The following is an 18,031-nucleotide window of genomic DNA, read 5'->3' as shown; positions in this document are numbered from 1 at the left end:
TAATAATCATAGTTATCATTTATGTTATTTTACTTATTATATAATGATATTATATAATAACAATTTTAAGTATTATAATTTATATTATTATACCTACTGTACAATACAATTATAGAGTAATAATGATTGTAAGTACATTTGTCCCTCCATATTCGTTAGGTTTAGGGGCACAGGACCCTCATGAATATGGAAAAAATGCAAATAACAAAACCACCCTGTTTTTAGCTGAGAAGACACCTCTCTAGGAATATCTAGGTCCTCCAGTGCAACTCTATGGTCAACGTCTGACAGACATTGACCATAGAGTTGCATTGGAGGAGCGACAAAGGCCTATTAGAATGTTCTCTCTAGGAAACTCTAGGTCTTTCAGTGCAACATTTGGTTAAAGTTGACCATAGAGTTGCACTGAAGGACCTAGATATTCCTAGAGAGAAGATATTAATCAAATCTGTGAATAATCAAACCTGCAAATATCAAAGCTGTAAAAACGGAGGGATGAGCGTATATTATTTTATTTCCTTACATCCCGCCTTTCTCCCAATATTGGGACTCTGGTGAAGGAACTGAGGCAAAGAAGGAAGCATTTCTCCTGGCTTTAATATCTTAATTATTAATTTTAGGACGAAGACCTGTTGAAATACACACTGAAGCGCCTGGTCGTCGGCTTGGGAGCGACTCGAGAGGCCTCCCGCCCTGCGTTCAGCCTGGCATTGGCACAAGTGAGTGTTAACAGCAGCGACGTATACATATAAGGTCCAAAATTGAAAGCTCTAAAAGCAGAAATCTCAGACCCAAAACACACTGCAGAAGTAATCCAGTTTGAGACTGCTTTATCTGCCCTGGCTCAGTGCAGGGGAATTCTGGGAACTGTAGTTTTGTGAGATATTTAGCCGCCTCTGTCAGAGAGAGCTCACAATAAAATACAGTTCTCAGGATTTGCCTAGCACAGAACCAGCGAAGTTAAAGCTGTCTGAAGCTGGATTACTTCCTCAGTGTGTTTTGGACCTAAGAGTTTTGCTTTTGGAAATGTTAACATTCGGAGGGGCGGGGGACACACTACACTTTCTAGAATCCCTTACACAGAGAATAGGGCCCAAGAATAGGAGCTGGAACAATGGATGCAAGCTCTAGGAAAAGAGATTCCACCTCAACATCAGGAGGAACTTCCTGAGAGTAAGGGCTGTTGGACAGTGAAACACACTCCTTCCTCTGAGATTTTGGTGGAGTCTCCTTTGGAGGGTTTTAAGCAGAGGCTGTTTGTAGCTTGAATAATAAATCATTAAGTGAAGTAGAAAAAAGTATGGCTACCTGTGATAAAATATTGTGGAATAATATTGGGCAAGGTCTGATAATACAGTGCTTTGCAATGAAATGGGAAACTGTCATATATATAAGACAACCTCAAACTCAGCATAAGAACAGTGTTTTACTTTCTATTTGCCTTTTCCTTTATTTTGTTTCTACTTTCTCCCTTGACACTTTCTAGTTTTTAATAGGCAGATCCACTGAGGACCTTTTGCAACTTATAGAACGGTGTTGATAGGATGACATAAGCAACAACGGAAAGTAAAAAGAATTATAGGTTAAGAGTCAGAAGGAAGAAATAAGTTTTATTTTATCAAGAACGAAGAACGTTGTTATTTTGTAGGGTTACAATCATGTCCTAGAAAACGACTAGTATGTATAAAATGCTATTATCTGCATTTTATTTTATGTGTTTTATATAATGGATGGCCATCTGTCAATTATTGATTGAGAGTTCCTGCATGGCAGAATGGGGTTGGACTGGATGGCTCTTGTAGTCTCTTCCAACTCTGTGATTCTGAGAGGTATAATTCATAGCAAGACCACTACCCACTGGCTGGGGATTATGGGAGTTGTGTAATATGTTGAATGAACAGGATTTCTGGCTGAGGCTATGAGGCTGAGCTGCAAAACCAGGAGTCCCAAGTGGGGCACCAAAGGCTACTTCAAGCCTGGAGCTGGTCCTTTGAAAGACTCTTGTACTAGGACAGGAGAGATGTGAACATCTCATTCGTAACACTCACTGGATGACCATGGGACTAGGAATATGGGACCACCCATATTACAGCTTCTCCTATATACCTTAAGCTTTCTGTGAGGTCCCTTAGAGCAAAGGTGGGTAAACCCCAGCCCCTTAGGGCTGCTTTTGTGGCCCACAGGGATAAAGAAATGCCCCTAAATGCTCTCTGGGTAGTGTGGATGGCATTTCCATGCCTCTTGGGGATTCCAGGGGTCAAAAACCCTTAGCCATGAAATCCACTAGGTGATCTTGGGGAAGTCACACACTCTCAGCCTCAGAGGAAGGCAAGAACAAACCTCAAAACCCTGTGGTTGGTTCTTCTTAGGATTGCCATAAGTCAGAAATGACTTGAAGGGACACAACGACAAAAGCCTCACTCCAGTTATACCAGTGCATTTGGACACACTATTAAAAGCAGAAAACCTACCTTAGAAGGATGGCAAAAGGAGACCCAGGTCATCCCAAAAGCAGAGCTTGGAGATGTTAGGATTGAAGTTCCCAGTATCCCAGATTGCAGCATGGCGGTTGCTGCCTGAGCTAGTAGATTGTGTGTTGTGAAAACAAAACAAATGGTTAGTCCTTGTTTTGGTATCACCACCTTTTTATTGCCAAAGAGATGGATAGACACATTGGCGCTGTTCTTGGCTTTGGGTGTAAAAATAACTTGGCTGCATCTGGGTATCATTTTACTACGTCTTTCAAGGAAAAGCCGTGCTATGCTCTGCATCTCGGGCAGCAAAATGACTTGGGCCAGCTCTGAAGTCTTGAGATATCGGAGCTAGAACCATCAAGGTAAGGATGTGCAGGGCTTGGACGATAAAAGCAAGAGCAAGAAGCAGGTGCTGGAACTAGTGAGCAAAGCAATGAGATGGCAGTGGGTAGTTGTTGGCTGCAAAGGTGCTGGCAAACCGGGTGGAGATGCAGCTGAGACTAATAAAGGCTGAATAGAAGGTTGCATTCATTTTGGTGAGAAAGGTTCAGGACTTGCACTAGAGCAAGCATAAACACTACATGCTTGTGGGCCTCGCATAGCCCTCACATTCATATTTGCAGCTCCATGTCCTTTGTGGATTCCCTTGCTGGGATTTAAGTCGTCTTCAGACCATTTCTGGTTTCAGTTTTCAGGTGAGGGATGGGTCTTGGAGTAGGGAATTGACTCCAGGGCTTATCCATCACTGGATTAGATTTTCACTGTGTAGTTGCTTCCTTCCAGGCTACATAGATAAATGGAGATTATTGCATCCTCTGGTGTCAGTCTGGTTATGTGTCTCCTCTTCCTTTGTGTCTTTCCCGCTAGGTATTGCAAGCGTTTGAGGAGATTCCCCTCCTCACAGCCCTGGAACAAATAAAGGAGAAATACAACCTTTCCAAAGTGAAGAAGGTAAGATGAGGAGGTGTGATTTGGGTTTGACATTTCACGATTGGGATAAACTACAGGATTTGTAGGGTGAAAGCAGGCGTGCAGCTCATCTCCAAACTGGTCCTGAGCTTGTACCCAGCACAGCCAAACAGTCAATACCAGTCTGTCTTTCCCTTTATTAGCAATGTCCGGTGCAATCTTGCTTTCAGCTCCTGTCAGACCCACTAACCCAGGTATAAGGATAAGTCAGCCGGTCCTAGAGGGGGTCACTCTCCCCTTAAAGGACTGTATTTGCAATCTGGGAGTCTTTCACAGGATGTTGTTGTCTTGCCCAGTTTGTAACTGATGTTTTTTCCCCCCTTGTCATTTCAGAAGCTCTTTAGAAATGCTCTGTTTGGAAACTTTTTTGGAGTACTGGCTCTTTTCCAGTCTGGACGTCTTGCAAAGGTAAAGCTCAATGCAGCTGTAATGTTTAGGTCTGTCACCCCTTCCCAAAACTTGAATGGTGTGATGTGTAAGCTCTGAGGATTCTCAAGAGACAGGTGGTGATGAATTGAATGGCTCAGGGTGGCCACTTTCTCCTCCTGTTTGTTGCTATTGATGGTAGCAGCTTAGGTCTGTCTTTTGGCAGATGCCTCCTGCATAATTCTGTTTGAGGAAATGTAGGATTTTGGCCCTCCTACTAAAGCATGCCTTTTTCCTCAGCTTTTTGGCTCCTACTGAGCTCTGTATCCTCATATATTTCTCTTGAACATCTTAGGAGTCAAAGGCCCTCCTGGAGTGTGTCCAAGTCCTCCAGAGCCTTTCGGAGCATCATGCCCACCTGAAAGATCTCCCTCGGAAGACGCTGGCTGACATTGTCACTGAGGTAGGTAGACGACAAGAATATTGCAAAAAGAGGCCTCTTAAAAACATACTTAGGCCTGTTCCAGACTGCCAAAATAAAGCTGCTTTGGGTCTCTTTGGAGGCATGCTGTTTAAATGATGCATGCATCCTAAGAATCCGGAAGCTGCACCAAAGCTGCCCTCCAGCGCTTAGGAATGGAGTGTGGCTTTGGCGCGACCTCCGAACTCTTAGGACCCATGCATCATTTAAATAGCATACCTCCAAAGAGACCCGAAGCAGCTTTATTTTGGCCGTCTGTAATAGGCCTTAGCTTTGTAGTCCATTCTAGTATTTGTTTATGCTGCTGCCAGATTGCTAACCTGGGGAGTAACTAGTAACTATTGAGTCTGTTCTGGTTCTGACGTCTTTGGGAGACACATTTCTCTCTGTATCGCCATCCTCACTGGCATATCTGTGAGAACATGAGACGGCCTTCTCAGTGGTAGTCCCCAATTTCTGGAAATCCCTTCCTAGATAGTTTATGTGGCACTTTCCTTACTGTCTTTCCACAAGCAGGAGAAGACCTCTTTGCTATAGCAAGCTTTTGAACACCAATAGCTTAGGGAGAAGAGGCTTAATGTATTGAATTGCCTATTTATTGTCTCATGTTTTTAACTGGTTTTAATTTTTGATAGTTTATATATTAAACTTCCGTATGCTGTGAATTTTTAGCTATGTTTGTTTTAACTGTCGTAAGCAGTTAAACAGTGGAAACACACTCCTTCCTTGGAGTGTAGTGGAGTCTCCTTCCTTGGAGGTCTTTAAACAGAGGCTGGATGGCCATCTGTAGGGGATGCTTTGATTGAGAGTTCCTGCATGGCAGAAAGGGGTTGGAGTGGATGGCCCTTGGGGTCTCTTCCAACTCTACGGTTCTATCATTCGATGAAGCAAGGATATAAAGTAAGATACTAATAATAGTACACTCGTCCCTCCACTTTTGCGGATTTGATTATTCATGGATTTTATTAATTTGTTCTCTCTAGGAATATCTAGGTCCTCCAGTGTAACTCTATGGTCAACCTTAGCCAAAGGTCACACTGAAGGACCTAGGGATTCCTAGAGAGACCACTCCACTAGGCCTTTGTAGCTCCTCCGGTGCAATTCTATGGTCAATGTCTGGCAGATGTTGACCACAGAGTTGCATTGGAGGAACTAGAGATTCCTAGAGAGGTGTTCTCTCAGGTAAAAACATGGTGTTTTTGTTATTTGTGGTTTTTCCACATTCACGGGGGTCCTGTGCCCCTGACTCCAGAGAATGTGGATGGATGAGTGTAATAGTAATAATAGAGTTATATCCCAGCTTTCTTCCCCAAACTGACTCATATCAGTTGACATTTATCATTTGAAGAGTGTTTGTTCTGCTGAACTAGTGGTTGGCAAAGTGTAACCCTATGGCTCCATTCATTCCCCCAATGCTGCTTTTTATGCCCTCAACCCCTCCAAACCCCTTGGTCTGGAACAGAAGTGCTTTAATAAAATGAATTCAATACCAGATCATAGCTGACTTCTCTCTGGTGTTCTTAGATTCCAGAAGCTGTGTTTGAAGAGGTCCTCTTCAGCATCCTGGAAGATGACCTGACAGAGGCCTTCAGCACCCCAGGGCAGCTCTACCTCTTGTTGGTGGGCATCCAGAGGTTTCCAAGAGTTCTCCGGCCAGAGAAACTGAAGGTGCTCTTAGGTACATCTGCTGTTGTCACAGAGGAGAATATTCCTCGGTAGGTTGGCCAGGGACTCAGACGTAAACGCAGGTCACTTTTCAGTTATTGTGATGGTGGCAGAAACCAGCAGATTCCAGGCTGTTTTGTTTTGTTTCCATTAGAACAGCGGTGAGAAAAGGGTGACCCAAGAGACCTTATTTTGTGGCTCCTGAACCCTCGGAATGCCGCCAATGTTTTATGAAAACATGGGGTTTGCGTTTAGCTGGAAAAAGCTAAAAAGCAGTGGGTTTGCATCCAGAACCTTCCCCAGCCCCCCTTTAAGCTCCCAAACCTAGGAAAATTATTCAGAAACACAACCAGAAGTGTGTTGTGGATTTCTCAGGCTATGTGGCCATGTTCTAGAAGAGTTTGTTCCTGACGTTTTGCCAGCATCTGTCCCTGGCATCTTCAGAGATTCTCTGAAGATGGCAGCCACAGATGCTGGAGAAATGTCAGGAACAAACTCTTCTAGAACATGGCCACAAAGCCCGAAAAACCCACAAAAAACTATGGATGCCAGCCATGAAAGCCTTTGACTTCACAACTTCTGGTTGTGTCAGAAATGGTCATATGGAGTGGTGGTGTTTGTGGTGAATAATGGCGCGCGCACACACCCTTTGCTGTTTGTAAAAGGGCACAACAGCATGTGGTGGTGTCACTTGAAAGTGGAATTTGTCCAGTTTTGAATTCAACAGCAGAGGCATGTTGAATTGAAGATAGCGGTTTATTTAACAACACAGTGTCGGTCCAGATGTCACAAGTGAACATGGGCAGTTTGGCACCACAGCAAACATACACTGTGTGGTTTATACAGGTTGGGTCTCCCTTATCTGGAATTCCGAAATGTGAAATACTGCAAAATTGTACACATGAGTGGCTGAAATAGAGACACCTTTCCTTTCTGATGGTCCAGTAATTGAAAAGTATCCATCAACACTGGACAAGCAAGAGCCATGGTTACGTCCAAATGAACTCTCAGCTCAGGCATCTAAGTGAGAGTGAATCTGAGCTAATTTATCTGCAACATGGTGCGCAAATTCTTTGCAGCAAGCTGTTTTGAGTGGCTTACGTTCTCTTCTGGACCACATTGCAGCAAATCCATGATCATGTGAAACAACTGAGCTGAATTGTTCCGTGCAGCTTAATAACATCTATTTTTAAGCGCCTCTAAGAGCTTAATAACTTTAATTTTTTCCCCTTGAATCAGAATACTGTTTCTTTGGCATGGCTTTAACTTATTTGGTCTCATAGCCAACCTCTAACCTTTTTCTTTTTCTGCAGTACAGGTACATTCCCATGTTTCTGTTTCCCTTGGCTGTGATCCTTACTACTTTTTTCTTTTCCAAAGACAGTAGAGGTGACCTGAAAAATGAGGGTAAGAATGTATTCTTCATTTTGTTCTTCTCTCTAGGTTGGTGGAGGTTTTGAAGATGGCTGCAAAGACTGAAAGGAAGGATCGGGTTCTTCCAACTGTTGGCTTGGACTTGATGAAGGTTTCTCTGAAGGAAGGCACCTTTGAGCTGTTTTGGGAAGAAGCTGTAGAGAAAGGGTTGCTCACAGATAATACCGGACCCTGCAGGTTGGTTGGAAAGCCTAATTCTTTGTTATGCGCTCTCTCTCTCTGCTGTGAAATTCAAAGCTGACAAAATGAATTTCAGCAGGGATTAGTGCATCTAGGCAAAAAAAGTGAAATGCACAAATGCAGAATGGGTGACACCTGAATTGAAAGCAATACATGTGACAAATAGAGAACCAGAAGCTAAACATGAGGCAACAGCGTAATGCAGCAGCCAAAAAAGCCAATGCAGTTCTGGGCTGCATCAACAGGAGCATAACGTCCAGATCAAGGGAAGTAGCTTTGCTCAGTCAGACCTTCCCTGGAATACTATGTCCAGTTCTGGGTACCACAGCTCCAGAAGCTTGAAAGGTCTGGCAACATTTCAAGCCGTATGAAGGATGACTTAGGGAGCTGGAGTATGTTTAGCTTGAAGAAGACCTTTTAAAACACCTCTGCCTTTTGTTCTTTCCTAGTTATATGTGCTATCGTTTGCTGGGCAGTGCTTTCCCACTCTTGTCTCTCAGCCAGCTAAAGACGATTCTTCAGGGGGAGGTTATGCGTCACTATGGGATCCATGTTGTTTCAGCTAAGGTAGGCGACTACAAGATCTATGGCAGATGCGCCATATACTGTTGGCCTTCCGTATTTGCAACTTTGACTTTTGCAGATTTGATTGCTGCGGTTTTGATTAATATGTTCTCTCTAGGAATCTCTAAATCCTCCAATGCAATTCTGCTGGAAGTTGACCATAGATCTGTGCTGGAGAACCTTATACATTCCTAGAGATAACCACTTCTCTAGGCTTTTGTAGGTCCTCCAGCATGATTCTGTGAACAACTTCTAGCAATGTTGACCATAGAGCTACGCTGGAGGACCTGGAGATTTCTAGAAAGGTGGTTTCTTAGGTAAAAAGCATAGTGTTTTTTTATTTGTGGCTTTTCCACATTCACAGGGGTCCTTCAACCTTAACCCCAGCGAATGTGGAGGGACCACTGTATGTGTTTTTTGCATATAGAATGGGAGAATATGTGACCATGGGTCCACAGATGGAAGTGAGTTTGGGATGATTCTGGCTTTAAAACAAAACCAATCAACAACCCACAATTTGGGCAGCAGGTTGTGCCTGATTTTGGGAGGCCTCTGGGCATGGCTGGCATGATGGACAAATGCTCTCTGGCATGATTTGTTGCAACTCAGGGTTGGAACCACAATTATTTCCATCTACTCTTGCCTGAAATTAGTAGATTAGGCATTCAGGTCAGTTCTTAAATGCCTGTTGGTATGGGAAAGTTGGTATGGGAAAGTGGTATATATATATACACACACATACACACTTTGCCATACCAACAGGCTTTTAAGAACTGACCTGAATGCCTTATTATTATTATTATTATTATTATTATTATTATTATATACAAAATAGCTCTTAAATTACCCTTTCACTGGTTGGTGAAAGGAGAGTAAGAAGGGGAGCATCCCTAACATTCTTAGAGTGAAAATTCCATAGTCTGAGAGTATTATATAGACACTCATCCCTCCATATTTGTGGCTTTGATATTTGCGGATTTGATTATTCACGGATTTGATTAATATGTTCTCTCTAGGAATCTCTAGGTCCTCCAGTGTAACTCTAGGGTCAACTTTAACTAAAACTTGCACCTAGAGATTCCTAGAGAGAATACTTACTAGGTATTTGTAGCTCCTCCATCGCAACTCTATGGTCAGTGTCTGTGGGATGTTGAAAACAGAGTGGCACTGGAGGACTTAGAGATTCCTAGAGAAGTGTCCTCTTAGATAAAAACATGGCGTTTTTGTTATTTGTGGTTTTTCCGTATTCAAGGGGGTCTTGGGTCCCTAACCCTAGTGAATATGGAGGGACGAGTGTATTATATATTGTATAAATTATCTATAGGGCGTTATAGGGATGTTCTCATGCAAAGCAGGTACTCTGTCACTGAGTTATAGCTGCTCTTCTGTTGCCTCTGTGTTTCAGCTCCCCAACAGATTTAAGTTTGCCCCGGAGATGGAAGCCTTGGTTGGCTCATTCCTGGAGGGATGCAGCGACCCCAAGAAGCAGCTGGCAGTCATGATCGGCTTCTCCACCCTCACCAACCACGGCTATCCCGTCGTACCCAGCTTCTGGAAAGTGGTGAGGCATTTGCTTCCTGACGCGCTGCTAAACTACATCAGCTGGCTCAAGAGCATGTTTCTCACTCCGGACCTAGACTGCTGCGTGGAGTTTGCTACTAAGCGGCAGCAGCAGAATGAGAAGAAAAAGAACAGGCGAGTCTCACTTGGGATGTGGAGTTTGGATATTATCAGATCTGTAGTTCTTCCAAGGTTTTTGCTGGGTTCCTGGCCATATCTGTTGGGCTTATGCACCAGAGTTAATTTCTATATACCATATTTAAAGGTAGATTTAAGGACAGGGCATTTAATTTGATAGATTAAAACGTAAGCTAGAAAAGAGAACTTAGATATGAATCAGTATAAGGAAGGTACAAGGAAGGTTTGAATGAGATGGGATATATGATTTTTGTTTTTATGAATCATAGAATCATAGAGTTGGAATCATAGAAACATAGAGTTGGAAGAGACCACAAGGGCCATCCAGTCCAACCCCATTCTGGCATGCAGGATATCTCCATCAAAGCATCCCCGACAGATGGCCATCCAGCCTCTGTTTAAAGTTGGTCCCTGGACTCTTGTAGTTTGTCCATTCCTTGTCTACAGGCAAGACATTTCCAGGGTTTCAGATTAGTCTTTTACACTCCCATCTGGATATACTGTAGGGTTGAACGTAAGACCTTCTACATATAGGGAGTTCCTCTCCCCCTGAGCTGCACTCTTCCTCAAAGAGCATAAGATCCCAGGATTCAAACCCACATTGCAAATGCAAAAGAATGAATTGCTACCCATTTGGCCTCAGCAACAGACAGTGGGTGATGATCTCCTTTTTAATACTTTTTCTTCTGTTCTTCCTTCTGTGTTCAGAGTAGTGTACAGTATTGTGTATATGGTTCAGAATTGTACCCTGGAAGCATAGCTCTTATTTGCTCTTAGTTTGCTCTTATTTAAAGCAACAACAACAAGAAGACCTCTGTGATGGAAAGCTAAGAGGAGAGGATTTCAAGTTTTAACCGTTCCCATCTTAATTGTTGACTTTGGGCCTGAACAGACAGGCCAAAATAAAGCTGCTTCAGGTCACTTTGGAGGTATGCTGTTTCAATGCTGCATGCATCCTAAGAGGCTGGAAGCGGCGCCAAAGCCACACTTCAGTCTTAAGGACTACTTACTGTGTTGCTTTTGAAATGTAATTTTGTTACATCCTATTTACTTTTTTTAAAAGTTACCAGCACATAGGTAACTGCATTACTTTTAAGCCCTGCTCGGAAGGTTGTTGGACTACAGCTCCCATTAGCCCCAGCCATCACAGCCAATAGGACCAGAATTATAGTCCAACAGCATTTGCAAAGGACCTATGCTCCTCATCCCTGCTCTTCCCAATCCAAACCTTACATTCGCTGCATCAGCCCTTTTGAGCATGAGACTGGAGAAGTGTGGTGTTGTGTGGAATCCTGTTGCTGTGAAACAAGGGTGTTGGACCATGATTTCCTTATATAGACTTGGGGTAGGAATTGTGCGCTATCTAGATATTGCCAAACTGCAACTCCCAGTATTCCTGACTATTGGCTGTCCTTGCTAGGGTTGCTGAGAATTGTAATAAAATCTGCAGGGCCTCACTTTTCTCATCCCAGTATAGGAAAGAGATGTTCCCAATGTGTATGTAATTCCTACAAGATGCAAGGTGGGTGTCTCTGTGTTTTGAATATTCATTGTTTTCTGTTGGTACAGTGAATTGACGGAGCACTGTGTGACACGGCTCAGGAAATGGCTCATAGCCCGTCTGGTTGGGATAGCCGAAAATCCACAGATAAAGAGGGAAGAAGAGTTTGTGGCTGACATTGCCAGGTAAGAAGAACAAGATATCAGTCATGACTTCCACCTTCTACGTCCTGAGTATTAAGTAGCTGATGTCCCTTATACCAAATGCTGCACTCTGTATAGTCAAAAGGAAATGTATAGTCACCTACAAGCCATTATATTATCCAGCATCTGCTCATTGGGCCTGGCTTCTCTGTGACAGCAATAAATGACTCTTACGATCTTAATAGAAATCAAAGTAAGTGGTTTACAGTCTGTAAGCAATTGCCCCCAACAAGCTGGGCACTAATTTTACTGGTCTGCGAAAGGATGGAAGGCTGAGTCAAGCTTGGAAGCTTGGGATCGAACTCACAACATTGTGGCATTTAACCACTGTGCCATCAGGGCCCCAACAGGGAAGTTACATGGTTCTTATAACCAGATTATTAAAGGAAACATCCTGTGATGGCTACAGCAGTAACTTTGGCAAGTGGATGTGTCCCCTAGATGTTGCTTATGCTTGGAGCATATCTCCAAGTGGATGTGTCCCCTAGATGTGGCTTACGCTTGGAGCATATCTCCAAGTGGATGTGTCCCCTAGATGTTGCTTACGCTTGGAGCATATCTCCAAGTGGATGTGTCCCCTAGATGTTTGGAGCATATCTCCAAGTGGTTGTGTCCCCTAGATGTGGCTTACGCTTGGAGCATATCTCCAAGTGGATGTGTCCCCTAGATGTTGCTTATGCTTGGAGCATATCTCCAAGTGGATGTGTCCCCTAGATGTGGCTTACGCTTGGAGCATATCTCCAAGTGGATGTGTCCCCTAGATGTTGCTTATGGTTGGAGCATATCTCCAAGTGGATGTGTCCCCTAGATGTTGCTTACGCTGGCCCAGGGATTCTCTCTAGGTCTAGAGTTGTCAGTGTCTGGGCAAGGCCCATTTCTTTAGCAACCTGTATTAAGACGTCTCTGCCTTGCTCTTCCAGGTTCTGCTTCTTCCATGCATTTTTCAAGACCAAGAAACCAACCTCCAAGATATCAGAGACAGCAGCTATCCCATCAGTGCCACTGAGTGGGCCATCTCGCACGGTTACAGCGGACTCATTTTTCAGGTATCGGCTTTGCTGTCTTACTAACTGGCTTGGTGGCTAGGCTAAAGCATCTTGTCCATAGCTGTCTGTTGAGTCCAAGAGTGGCGATGATGCCCAGGTTGATTCCCATATAGATTATGGTTATTGCAGTAGTAATAAAATGGCGGTGGTGGAGAAGTACGATATTCCTTGTTGGGAGTGGCTGGACAGAACCTAGAACAGATGCATTCCTGGTAGTGGGGAAGGACTAATTTGTCTACATTTTACAGTCCAGCTGTATTACATCTCTCTTCCTGTCTGCAACTTACTCCTCAGTTTGCTTCAGCACCTGAACACAATGCCTGCCCTGGGGGAATCGGTTGAGGCAGAAGAAATGCGCAAGAAGCATCTCCATGGCTTGACTGCCAATGGGGAGCCATGGATCTACCTGGCTGTCCAGTATGCCAACACTCTCCTTTCGGACAAGAAGCATGTTGAAGCGGTGGCCCCGTTCAGCGAGGAGGAGCATTTTGCCTGGGACCGGTAAGAGCCACTTGCTGGGTCCCAACCATGGAAGACAGGAATGGGATCATTTTGAGGACTGAGGAGCGAATGGGAAACTGCAGCAGGTCCATGGTCTGTTTTTATGCCATGGGACACTCCTGGGGCTACTCAAAAATGAGATAAAATTAAGTGAAAGACCTTAAGTGGCTGCAGAACGCCTTCAGGTTCTTAAAAATGAGTATACACTCATCCCTCCATATTTGGGATTTTGAAATTTGTGGATTTGATTATTCACAGATTTGATTAATATGTTCTTTCTCTAGAAATCTCTAGGTCCTCCAGTGCAACTCTATGGTCAACTTTAACTAAAAGTTGCCCTGAAAGACCTAGAGATTCCTAAAGAATACTAGGCCTGTGTAGCTCCTCCAGCGCAGTTCTGTGGTCAGTGTCTGTTGGATGTTGACCACAGAGTTGCACTGGAGGACCTAGACATCCCTAGAGAGAATACTCTACTAGGCCTTTGTAGCTCCTCCAGCGCAGTTCTGTGGTCAGTGTCTGTCGGACGTTGACCACAGAGTTTTCCTGGAGGACCTAGAGATTCCTAGAGGGATATCCTCTTAGGTAAAAACATGGTGTTTTTGTTATTTGTGTTTTTTTCATATTCACGGGGGTCTTGTGCTCCTAACCCTTGCGTATATGGAGGGACAAATGTATTTGATGTTAAACAATGCAAGGAGGCCTTCCATTCTATTTAAAAGGTGTTATGTTGCACCTGGAGGTTTCTAGGAACAGCAGTTTACACTCTTTTGGCCAGAAAATAGTTGCTCTGACCATTCTAGAAGTGTCGAGGGCCGCAGGACCATCCTTGGGGCCATGTATGGTCTTTGCCTACCCTGGTCTAGGGCAATATTTTGGCCCCAAAGCCAGCCACAAGTATCATCCTAGAAGTCTGCTTTCAGTTCTGTTGCCCTGTCCATTTTGTGGTGTTTTTCCATTTAGGCCTCTTGTTTTTGGATGGGGAGAGGGTTGTGGATGCACTGATGCCGGGTCCTATACCTGGATTTTTCTGTTGACTTATATGAGTGGCTACAACATGAATTTCTGGGGATGTTTTAAAACATCCATGTTGGCATGAACCCAGAAATGAGAGTGGGTGCCCTCTACCCTTTCTAGTTCTATCTCTCCTTCTCCCATTGCTGTTTTTATATGTTCTGTTGCATTTCCTCCAATATTGTTGTCATTCGACCCTGCTTTCCCAGCCAGAGGGCATGATGTGTAGTTGAGTTTTCACAGTGCTGTTTTTGGATGCCTCCCTTTAGCGCATCGGTTCTCAAACCTGTGGATTGTGCCCCCTTTGGGGCATCTCTATTCCATTTTTAAGCATATCCTTTTTATAATCTTGTTGTATTTGCAAATAATGGAACCAGTCTAGTAATAGACCTTCTTGCTCTAGTTCTGCTCTTGCTTTATCATTATATTACCATACGTAACCCAAGATCTTCTTTGTGAAGAATGGACAGTCATGCCCCCAGAAATCTGTAGGGGACTTGGTTATCCATTTTAATGCTTTTCTCCCCCATCCTGTCTCATCATCACTGAAGAAATAGCCTTTTCCTCAAAACCAGAAGTGAATGACTGGTTCCACAAAATGGAGCAAGTGAGGCCCTTAAGAGTCATGGTTGGGAGAGGGAGTTGAAGAAGGGATGAGGCTGTTTCTAGACCTCCTGCAGTCGTCCTGCTACTTAAACAATGACAATAGCAACAACAACAAATCTCCCTATTTTATGTATTTTTGCACTGTTTGTCTTGTGGGTTGGGTGCTGCTTCTTTCTTTGTTTTACACTTTACTCATCCACTTCCTCGAGAATCATTGCCAAAGGCTGGTACTGAAATGGAATCAATCCGCTGTTGCAATGTGAATTTTGCAATATGAACTGATGTGAACAGTCTTTGAACAATTCCTCTGCCCCTCTTCTCTGGTCGCAGAATGCTGCAGACGGTGGAAGCCCTGCGGAGGAGAGAGCAGAAAGGCCTCACCTTGAAGACCACTGCCTTCCAGCACCTTCTGCTGTTAGTTGGCATTCACCTCTTCAAGGTAATGCCAGTCGTGCTGGGAATGTATTCCTTTGAACATTGCTTAGAAATCTGCCATGAACTGCCTTCCTTCTCTGAACAGATGATGTCTGATTTTGGAAGTTAAGTGGGGTCAGGCCTGGTTAATACCTGGATCTAAGGATTGCAGGGAGGGTTAGGAAAGAGTGAGCATTAGGTAGCTTTCTGTGTTTCTGAATACTCTTAAATGTGAGGTGGACCAAAACAACCAGTGAGCAGGGAATGGTGTGCAGGTAGCTAAAGGAAGCACTGCATGTTTTAGTCAAATGGAGCCGTTCTTCTTCCTAGACGTCCTTCAGTGGCCACATTGTACCTCCCCGAAATGGGTGCAACAGCATCCTAAACACATTTGGACTTACTTGGTTTTGGAAATTACACAGGACCAGGCTTGGTTAGTGCTAGAAAGGGATTTCCAGGTAGGGCTAGGAAAAGGATCCCATCGAAAACCCAAAGAGCCATGGCTGCCATTCACTGTCAACAATATTGGGCTAAATGGACCAAGGCTCCAGCTCACTGTAAGGCAGCTGCCTCTGTTCTAGAATTTTTGAATCTATGATAAAGGTTTGTATGGTGGGAAGGAGAAGAACAAGGCCTTGTTCTTCTCCTTGTTTCCAAAGACTATTCTTCAAGTGGGGGATTGGGCAAGTAATTTTGGACACTTTGACCATGTCCTTGGCCATCCTTTCTGTCCAGCCAGAGATGCCACCTCCTTGGGATCTTCTTCATCCTAACATCCAACCATGTCAATTCCTATTTCCTTTGCTGTTCATTCCATATCTTTGCAGTGAGGGGTTCTCCTACCATAACCATCTGCTTGTGACCAAATGCATGGCGTCTGGGGGCGCATGTCTCCCTTCCTTCCTCCCTTGATGATGTTTTATCCCTTATGAATAATAACAAACAGGTTTAGATCCAGATTGCTTTCTTACTCTTAGCTCCCCAAAGGCAGGTATGTGATTCATTAAACAAACATGTGGTAGAAGTATTGTAATAGTATTTTATTCCCTTTTCTTCTTGGCGCTTCTCCCTTCTCCTTGCCTCTGGATTTGCACCTAAATAGTCTCCTGCTGAGTGTGTGAACCTCCTGAATGACCTCCAGAACTGCACCAAGAGGGCCTTCGAGGAGAAGCACAAGAAGAAGACGTCAGCTTCAGCCAGTGAGTTCTCCTCCAGTCTCAGAATAGTTTATTGCTTATATCAGAGATCAAAGACATAGCCATGTTAGTTTGGAAAATCATCAAGGAAAGGGATATTGTAGCACCTTTGAGATAATCTGAAAGAGAGGAGTTGGTAGCATGTGCCTTCATAAACCTGAGACTACTTCTTCATGCATCTGAGGAGGTAGGCTCAGGTCTACAGATGGTCATGTTACCAATTCCTCTTTTTCAGTTAGTCTCCATATCCCTTTGCATAATGATTTTCCAGGCTAACACATCTATTTCTCAAAGGTTCTACAAAGTCCCTTTGCACACTGATGGTCTAGAGATGCAAAGGCCTGGGGAAAAACTGGTGGCGTTCGGCCAGTAAAGGGTGCTAATATCAATCAATGTTTATTGATTAGCCCATGGGCCATCACAAAATACAACAAAGCTAAATAGAACTCTATATAACAGTAGTGCTAATATTGTATTTTGCCAGTTTCCCTTGACCTGGTGCTCTCCAGATGTGTCGGTCTGAGGTTCCTAGAATCCCTATAGGATTCTGGGGATTAAGGAGTCTGACATATCTGGAGGACCCTGGGTTGGAGAGGGCTCCTCTCTGAGTGCTCAGGCTTTTGTTTCTTCCTTCTCAGGTGGCGAAGAAGAGCCTGAATGGGTGGAGGTGATTGTGGAAGTTCTCCTCTCCCTTCTAGCTCAGTCCAGCGCACTGATCCGGCGGGTCTGCAAAAGCGTGTTTGCGCTTGTGTGTCAACACATGACGGAGGCTGCCCTGCAGCTGATTCTGGATGTGAGTTACCCTTTTATGTTGTTGCTCTGTAACTACTGTAACTACTTCCAGCCTCCTCCCAAAATGGTACCCCCCCTACATGTTGTTTTCGACTACAACTCCCTTCAGCCCCAACAGTTGGTTTTTATACCTTAGAGAAGCTGAAATCTACCATATATACTCAGCTATAAGTCAACCTCATCTATAAGTCGAGGGCAGATTTTGGGACCAAAATTATGGATTTTGATATAACCCGTAGATATCTTAGGGACATGTAATGAAGGATGTAAATGACAAAGCAAAGGAAAACAATGCCAACCAACATACAAAATTCCAGCAGGCGTAACTATTTGTGCTCATGCTAAAGGCTGGACAGATGAGGGACTAGAAGGGTGTCAGTACTTCCAGGGCAGATTAAACTCATAAACTACAGTACTTACATTGACCCATGGATAAGTCAACTCAGGTTTTTTTGGGTTAGTTTTTTAACCTAAATTTCTAGACTTATACATGGGTATATACGGTAAATAATCTGGAGTGTTCCAGAAACGCTGCTTTGCTGATTAATGATATCATTAATCCATTGATCTTTGTGCACACTTACATTTTCTTATTCTTCATTCGTTAATTCGTTAATGTTGTGCACACTTGAGTAAATCAATAGTATAACCAACCCCCTCTGAACAATTCTTGCCAAGAAAACCCAGTGATAGGTTCACCTTGGGGTTGCCATAAGTAGGAAATTACTTGAAGGCACACAACAACAAAAGTGGGTAGGTATCAAGCGACCCTCCAAGAATTGTTGGACTGATACTCCCAGCATTCTTCATTGTGACCCATGCTGGTCAGGACTGCTTGAACCTCCAGTCCATATATATCTGGTTGAACCAGATTTCCACCCTGTAGTAGACTGTAGTGCTTCTAATATAAATAAAGTAGACTCCACAACC

The 18,031-nt window shown here is 43.8% G+C and overlaps 1 protein-coding gene across 1 annotated transcript in view; it reads left to right on the top strand.

Moving 5' to 3' along the window:
• Positions 1-18,031, top strand: part of LOC149287133 (myb-binding protein 1A-like protein) — a 55,654-nt gene that overhangs the window by 1,225 nt on the left and 36,398 nt on the right. Inside the window, exons 2-15 of the mRNA XM_089493528.1 lie at positions 621-719; positions 3,342-3,425; positions 3,777-3,851; positions 4,165-4,272; positions 5,815-6,005; positions 7,399-7,566; positions 8,019-8,136; positions 9,539-9,828; positions 11,401-11,517; positions 12,456-12,581; positions 12,876-13,082; positions 15,030-15,138; positions 16,216-16,312; positions 16,948-17,102. Coding sequence (XP_089349654.1) covers positions 621-719; positions 3,342-3,425; positions 3,777-3,851; positions 4,165-4,272; positions 5,815-6,005; positions 7,399-7,566; positions 8,019-8,136; positions 9,539-9,828; positions 11,401-11,517; positions 12,456-12,581; positions 12,876-13,082; positions 15,030-15,138; positions 16,216-16,312; positions 16,948-17,102 — 1,944 coding nt within the window. The remainder of the gene's footprint in view (positions 1-620; positions 720-3,341; positions 3,426-3,776; positions 3,852-4,164; positions 4,273-5,814; positions 6,006-7,398; positions 7,567-8,018; positions 8,137-9,538; positions 9,829-11,400; positions 11,518-12,455; positions 12,582-12,875; positions 13,083-15,029; positions 15,139-16,215; positions 16,313-16,947; positions 17,103-18,031) is intronic.

This window comes from Sceloporus occidentalis, unplaced genomic scaffold, assembly GCF_023333645.1.
Source record: "Sceloporus occidentalis isolate IW3139 unplaced genomic scaffold, rSceOcc1.0.p SCAF_64, whole genome shotgun sequence".
Classification (NCBI taxonomy): Eukaryota; Metazoa; Chordata; class Lepidosauria; order Squamata; family Phrynosomatidae; genus Sceloporus; species Sceloporus occidentalis.
The sequence above is the reverse complement of the archived record's forward strand: the minus strand, read 5'-3'. Positions and strand labels throughout refer to the sequence as shown.